We start from the raw sequence: 7,053 nt of genomic DNA on the forward strand, positions 1-7,053 counted from the left end.
AGGCCCCTAGGAGGGGAGATTGCTGAGAGAGACAGAGTCAAATCTGCTGGGCGAGGCCAACAAACCTAGCCTTGATTTCTCTGGGAACCACCAAGTGGAGGAGTTTCCTCACTGTCTCTGCAAGACCCCAGGCCCCACCTCCACCAGCCATGCCCCTGTGGGAACCAGGGCTGCCCTGGGCAGCAAGCAGTGCTGACCCTGGAGCCGCTGACCAGGCAGACGCTTTGGGGCAAGACCTGGGAGCTGGTGGTTTCTCAATCCCCTGACCCCAGGAATGGTCCCCCTCTGGTCAAGCCCAGGCCTACTCTCCCCACAAGCCTGGGTTCCACGCACCCTCCTGCAGGTGTATGACTGCGAGCTGGAGGCTGTGCCCGACTTCCAAGGCCTGCAGGACTTCTGCCAGACCTTCAGACTTTACCAGGAACAGCCCAAGTTGGACAGCCCTGTGGTGGGTGAGTTCAAGGTGCGTGTCTAATCCAGCTTAGCTGCCCATCTTGTTGTTTTCCTCTGGCCCCAGAAGACTCTAATAAAAGCCCTGGCTCCATATGCTTGTTGTGAGGATGGGGTAGGGAGGGCTTGAAGAACAGTTTTGGGAGTAGGGGAGCAGAGACTGACCTACGCAGGTATTCAGGGTGACCTCCTCTGACACAGGAGAGGGCGAGGCCTGCTCACCCCCAGCTCTGGCCTATGCTGGTCTCCCCAGACCAAAGAGCCTTCAAGAACAAGTGCAAGCCTGAAGGATGGGGGGGTGGAATGAGAGTTCACATCAGCAGAAACTGGGAATTCACCTAATGCCCAACACCCCTCCTAAACATGGGGTCCCTGCAGAGCATCTCTGCTGCACCTCCTCTACCCGTCCTTGCGGCCTTCTGTCCCTGCATCTTCAACACAACCCACTCTCCCTGAACTGGGACCAGGGGCACCTCCTGGAGGGCATTATAGAGCTGGGCCAGCACTACCATGCTGGGCTGTCAACACCTTCTCTCTCCAACACACACAGGGCCTTTTCCGCGTCTACCCCTTTCCTGAGAATCCAGAAGCCCCCAAACCCCCTCACCAGTTTTTGGTTTGGCCTCAGAAAGAGGACTTTCCTCAGCAGTGCTTGGTGCGAGTGTATGTGGTACGAGCAATCAACCTGCAGCCGCAAGACACCAATGGCCTGGTAACAAGCAGCCCCAAACTCACAGTGCTCGTCTTCCTGGGCCCCACCCACCCAGGAACCTTCACTCCTTGCCCTGAAACCCAGTGTCCCAGAGCTCCCTCAGGCTGCCTATGCCCAGACTGCCAACTCCCCACAGGCCCCATCTGGTGCAAGGGGCTCACTGCTGCCCCACTGCCCCCTCCCTGACCAGCTGGACTGACTCTCCATTTCCTGTCCTTCCTTCACTTACATCTAACCCCCAGTGTGACCCTTATGTGATCCTGAAACTGGGACAGACAAAGCTTGGCAACCGAGACAAGTACCAGCCCAACACCTTGGATCCCATCTTTGGCATGTGAGCTGCCCAAACTCACCCAGGCCCACTTCTCCACTCCCGTCCACACAGTGCTGGGAGTAAGCTCCTGAAGGCAAAGAACTCTTGCACCTCTTTCTAGCCTCCAGTCCCTAGCACGGTGTCTTACACACTCTAGGTGCTCAACAGACGGCAGATGAATGAATGGGTGGCCCAGTTCTACCCTCTCTCTCACATGTTTTGCCTGGGAAGGGAGCTCCGAGTCCTATACCCCACCAAGTTATTTCCAGCCATAACTAGGGGATGGTTATTGGCAGACAACAGCCATCCCACGCTCTGCTCTCCATATTCACCGTGACCAAACAAGGGGAGATGGGGCCGAGATGCTGGAGAGGGAGGCAAGTAGATAAGTGGGTCCACAGTCTCTGCAGTCTGCAACACCCTCACCCCTAGGATGTTTGAACTGAGCTGCACCATCCCCCTGGAGAAGGACCTGGAGATCCAGCTATATGACTTTGACCTGTTGTCACCTGATGATAAGATCGGAGCCACAGTCATCGACCTTGAAAACCGACTCCTCTCTGGCTTTGGAGCTCGTTGTGGGCTCTCCAAATCCTACTGCCAGTGAGAGTGGACCTGAACCAGGGCAAGGGAGTCGGGGAGGGGTGGAGGAGTGAGCCCACAGCTCCCTCAGAGGCTTGCATCCTGGGCCGGGGAACCAGGGCCTGAACCTGTCTCCACGCATGCTCCCACCACTGGTCATCCTGCAGTTCAAAGCCGTGTTCTCTAGGACCCAAGCCTCCCTCCGTTTCCCTCTCACATATCGCCACAGGTCAGGGCCCTTCAGGTGGCGGGATCAGATGCCCCCAAGCTTCCTCTTGGAACGCCACGCCAAGCAGAAAGGACTGCCTCCGCCTCTATTCAACCCTGAGGACGACTCTGTTTTTTACAATGGGAAAAAATTCAAACTGCAAAGCTTTGGTGAGTAGAGCACACTGCCAGAAAGCACAGAGCCAGGCCTCTGACACCAGTGAGGCTCCAGAATGGGAGAGCCGCCAGAGGACACCCTCCGCCCCGTTCCTCCTGTAGAGGGTGACCATGTCCACTGTCCCGGCTGGGGGTGGGGAAGGTGGAGGGCCTACCTGGGGGATGGGAAGGCTGATGACTGTGATTCCCCTCCTTCCATCCTCCTCCAATCTAGAGCCCAAGCCCCCTACCACTCATTATTTGGGACCTAAGAAAGAACGCCTTGCACTGTACCTCCTGCACACCCAGGGGCTGGTACCTGAGCACGTGGAGACCCGCACGCTATACAGCGACAGCCAGCCAGGCATTGACCAGGTATGAGGCTGGAGGGGCTGGATCAGGAGATAGGGGACCCCATCCATCCAGGACATAGCCCATGACGAAAGGGGAAGGAGAGGACAAGCATTCACAGATGTACACACACAGAAGACCAGCATGCTCTGCACATGTTAATCAGCAGGAAGTTCCAGTGATGGTGTTTAGAATGGAGAGATTCAGAGCTGGAAAAGTCATCTACAAGAAACCAAAGTTGTGCATCAGCTGTAGGAAGTGCTAAGGCACCCTCCCGGCCAACACCAACACTGCCTTAGTCTCTCCTGAGGGCGGGCGGGTGGGGAGGCAGCACCTGGGGTCAGACCTGCAGACATTACAACCCTGGTTTGGCTGTTAATTGTAGGCTGTTTTCTCCATAGCAAGGAACCCAAACAGGAGGAATGAAAATTCCCACAGGCACCCTAATTATCATCTACCTTCCAGCCACCAGAATGGCTCATCTCATTCTCCAAATTTCTCAAGCTGATACAACATTTTAGACACAAAATTCTCTGCTGAGCATTTTTTAAACCAATTCTCATTAAACCTGTTTTCTCAAATGGGGTCAACTTCAAAAGAATAAAATTAGGTCAGATAGTCTGAAAGAATATATTTATTTATCTTCCAGTGTCGGTAGTTCTACACTATTACTTTTTCCTTTCCCTTTTTCACCATTTTCATCCCTTCTTTCATCCCTTCTTAGATCCTTGTGCTTTGTGAATAGCGTCATATCCTTAGGCTGTGGTTATACAACATAAAGTGACCTGGAAATTTGGACTGATCATCTAGTTTACTCCTACCCAGGGCCACAAGCTGGTTAATAAATGAAGGCTCAATCCCATTCTGGAGCCCCATCCAGGGACGCTGTCTAGCATGACCTGCTGAATGGCATTAACCCCCAGACCCATCACAAGTGAGATCCCAGCACCATGGCCATCAGCCTCGACGCCATCACATACCACAACCTTACGGCACTGTTCTCCCAGGCGGGAAAAGAAAAAAGTGGAAGCTGGTGGCTGGTTACCTGACATCCTGTCTGAAGTCCATCCACCTCACAGATACCTCTGTACCTCACCCTCAGTGTTGGGAACACAGCCTCAACAGACCTCAGAACCTGGGACAGGGCCCCCCAGGCCAGCATGCGGAGAACAGAGGCTAGCAAAGCCCAGCTAGCCAATCCATCTCCACTCTAGGGAAAGGTGCAAATGTGGGTGGACATCTTCCCCAAGAAGCTTGGGCCTCCTGGCCCCCCAGTCAACATCAAGCCCAGACAGCCTAAAAGGTGAGTGACGATCCATTTCCCAATCACTGCATCTCCCGGGGCAGCTTCCCAGGGTGCGGAGCACCAGTGTCCTCACACACCGAGTGGCAGTGATCCTTTTCCTCTTCTGGGAACCCCGGGAGCTCCCTTCCCCTGAATTCCCTCAAATGCAGCATGACTAGCACCGGCACGGAGGGCAGCCTCCCAGGCCCTCTTCCCTCCCAAGGCTGCAGCTGGGGAGCTATCCTCAGCACAGCCTCAGAGCACAGGGGCTGCAGGTATGAGCTGCGCTGCGTCATCTGGAAAACTGCCCAGGTGGACCTGAAGAGTGACACTTTAAGTATGGACAACATAAGCGACATCTATGTCAAAGGGTGAGGAAGAGGAACAGGACTCTTAGCCGAGTTCCCCACTTCTGTCATTCCTGCGGGTCCTCCTCATCCTGGGGTGACATCTCTCCACTTCTGCCTGTGCCAGCTCGGGGATGGGGACAATATACATAAACCCCAGGTGAAAGGACTTTTGGCTCTAGGTGGTTATTCGGGCTAGAGAAGGACATGCAGAAGACAGATGTCCACTACCGCTCCCTGACTGGGGAGGGCAACTTCAACTGGCGGTTCATCTTCACCTTGGACTACCTGATGGCAGAGCATGTGTGCGTCCTGAGCCAGAAGGTAACAGGCCTGGGGGCGGGGCGCGCTCCTCCTCCCCCTCCCTCTCCTTTGGGAAACCTGCAAGCTGCGCCAGAACATTTAGAATGTGGCCTCAGGCAGAAACCCTCTTCCTTGACAGTCCATCACTGCTGGTAGTGAGCTACTGAGGTGGCCAAGGGAAATCTCAAAGGAGACAGGCCAGTAATATGCTCTTCTGCCATCCTCCAGGACTACATATGGAGCCTGGATCCCACGGTGATGAAGTTCCCAGCCCGGCTCATCATCCAGGTCTGGGATAATGACATCTTCTCCCCTGATGACTTCCTAGGTGAGATCTTGGCATGGAGGCCCGGGACCCCAGGGCAGGGAGCTCCTTCTTGCTAATGGCATTTCTCTGGGTTCAGGGGTCCTGGAGCTGGATTTGTCTGACATGCCCCTCCCGGCCCGGCACGCCAAGCTATGCTCCATCAGGATGATGGATGCTGACCCCAAGTGGCCCTACTTCCTCCATCACAAGCACTTCTCCCTCTTTAAGAAGAAGACTGTAACCGGCTGGTGGCCTTGCCAGGTCCTCGATGGTGGCAAATGGCGCTTGTCGGTAGGAGCTGGGGAAGATGTCTATTGCAGAGGACTGCTGTGCCACATAACTTGGCTCTAACAGACTTCTAGGGGTCTTAGCTAAATCCCTTTTCCTTTCTGGATCCTGGGAAGAGGCCTTAAAACTACTGTTGCTCCTGCTATCTGAACGCAGCCTCCCACCACCTATGTACGGTGTTTCTAGGGTAAAGTGAAGATGACTCTGGAGATTCTGTCCGAGAAGGAGGCCTTAATCAGGCCAGCAGGACGAGGCCAGTCAGAACCCAACCAATACCCTACACTTCATCCTCCCCTGTAAGGGTCCTGCGGGGCAAAGGCACCAAATCTTTCTTCCCTGTTCACCAAGCTGAGCTGCTGGGCCCAGCACTTTGTATGGGGCGATGACCGGTGGGCCTCTAAGTGGGGAGCGAGAATGACTTCCCGCTAGCCCAGTTCAATGCTCAGTTACAGTCAGGAGAGAACAACTGGGGGCAGGGGCGGGGGCAACAAGCAGAAGTTGCTTTTTAAAAAGAAAGCTCTCTGCTCTGGATTACTTGACCTGAAGCTTCCCTGCCCTCCGTTCTCTGACATTTCCTCTGCTCATGGACAGACGCAGCGACAGCTTGTTCCTATGGCTTCGGTCACCTATTAAAAACTTCCTCCGTGTTTTGTGGAAACGCTACCGCTTCAAAATCATAGCCGTCTCAATCATATTGATTATAGGGCTCATGCTGTTCAAGTTTATCTATTCAGCTCCGGTGAGTGACAACCATGGGGACAGGGACAAAGGCACTGGTTGCTCTTGGGATGAGTCTGCAAAGAGAGCGTTCAGGTTGCTACCTTAGGATAACTGTTGCCCGTTCTCTCTAGAACTATTTGGCTATGAGCTGGATCAAACCTGAACTTCGGATGAATGCTCCCATTAACATATTCGCCAATATCATTAATTCACCAAACACCAGCAATGCCAACTCTTCTATCCTCACCACCCAGCATCTGAACCTAAAGCCTACAACACGCCATGAGTTGAAACTCCTCCAGGGACCCATGAATCACCTGCGAGATATTTTTCCAGAACTTCCAGTCCCGCAAGACTAATTCGCTCACATTTGCCTGGCTTTCTCCTGACCACCACCAGCCCTACCCTTGGGCTTCCCACCAGTTCCTTGTTTCTCTCCTCTAGGACATATGCAAGGGGCTAGGGATATTCTGGCTATTATGTTCAGAAACCCCTTCAACAAGAAGGGCAGAGTTGTAATTTTCCACTGAAATAAACAATTTTTGTAACAGAGAGCCACCTTATAATTTGGGGGGTTGAAGACAATATGAGGCACTGAAAACACCAGCCTTTCAAAAAAGACTCACACGGACAGAGAAAAATGTCATCTTTACACACCACCTCTAGCCTTCAGGGTCTCTTCCACTCTAAGAGGCTCTGAAGTCAGAGGAAAACTGAGGGAAAGGGTGACTATGAAGAGAGAAATGGCTCATGTGGAGTAAGCAGCTTGCCAAGGCCCCAGCTCTCCCCGGTAGTGTGCACGCATGAAAGAGCCACACCACAGACCAGGCATCTCCCTCCTCTAGGGCACACCTGGGATTACAGTACCCACAACAATATTCGGCCCCAGTCGTGATAGGAAACATTTGTTTCTAGAACAAAAAGCAAGAGCTAAAGCACGATATATCATGCTAGGTCAGCCGGATTCCTTGCACCACACATTTCTCTAAGGCCAGCCCCAGGCTAGGTGGGAACTGGAAATGCATTTCATGT

The 7,053-nt window shown here is 53.5% G+C and overlaps 1 protein-coding gene across 2 annotated transcripts in view; it reads left to right on the forward strand.

Moving 5' to 3' along the window:
• FER1L5 (fer-1 like family member 5) overlaps nt 1-6,433 on the forward strand; it is a 54,090-nt gene extending 47,657 nt beyond the window's left edge. For both annotated transcript variants that reach the window (XM_087426168.1, XM_014791641.2), the window contains exons 40-53: nt 344-463; nt 1,001-1,162; nt 1,405-1,496; nt 1,908-2,078; nt 2,287-2,435; nt 2,656-2,795; nt 3,986-4,074; nt 4,332-4,427; nt 4,586-4,727; nt 4,935-5,034; nt 5,111-5,304; nt 5,488-5,597; nt 5,893-6,040; nt 6,153-6,433. In XM_087426168.1, the coding sequence (XP_087282294.1) occupies nt 344-463; nt 1,001-1,162; nt 1,405-1,496; nt 1,908-2,078; nt 2,287-2,435; nt 2,656-2,795; nt 3,986-4,074; nt 4,332-4,427; nt 4,586-4,727; nt 4,935-5,034; nt 5,111-5,304; nt 5,488-5,597; nt 5,893-6,040; nt 6,153-6,380 (1,941 nt within the window). In that variant the 3' untranslated portion in view covers nt 6,381-6,433. The remainder of the gene's footprint in view (nt 1-343; nt 464-1,000; nt 1,163-1,404; nt 1,497-1,907; nt 2,079-2,286; nt 2,436-2,655; nt 2,796-3,985; nt 4,075-4,331; nt 4,428-4,585; nt 4,728-4,934; nt 5,035-5,110; nt 5,305-5,487; nt 5,598-5,892; nt 6,041-6,152) is intronic.
• Nucleotides 6,434-7,053: the final 620 nt, after the last annotated feature.

Source organism: Ceratotherium simum, chromosome 40, assembly GCF_057802395.1.
Source record: "Ceratotherium simum simum isolate JZ-2026a chromosome 40, ASM5780239v1, whole genome shotgun sequence".
In the NCBI taxonomy this organism is placed as follows: Eukaryota; Metazoa; Chordata; class Mammalia; order Perissodactyla; family Rhinocerotidae; genus Ceratotherium; species Ceratotherium simum.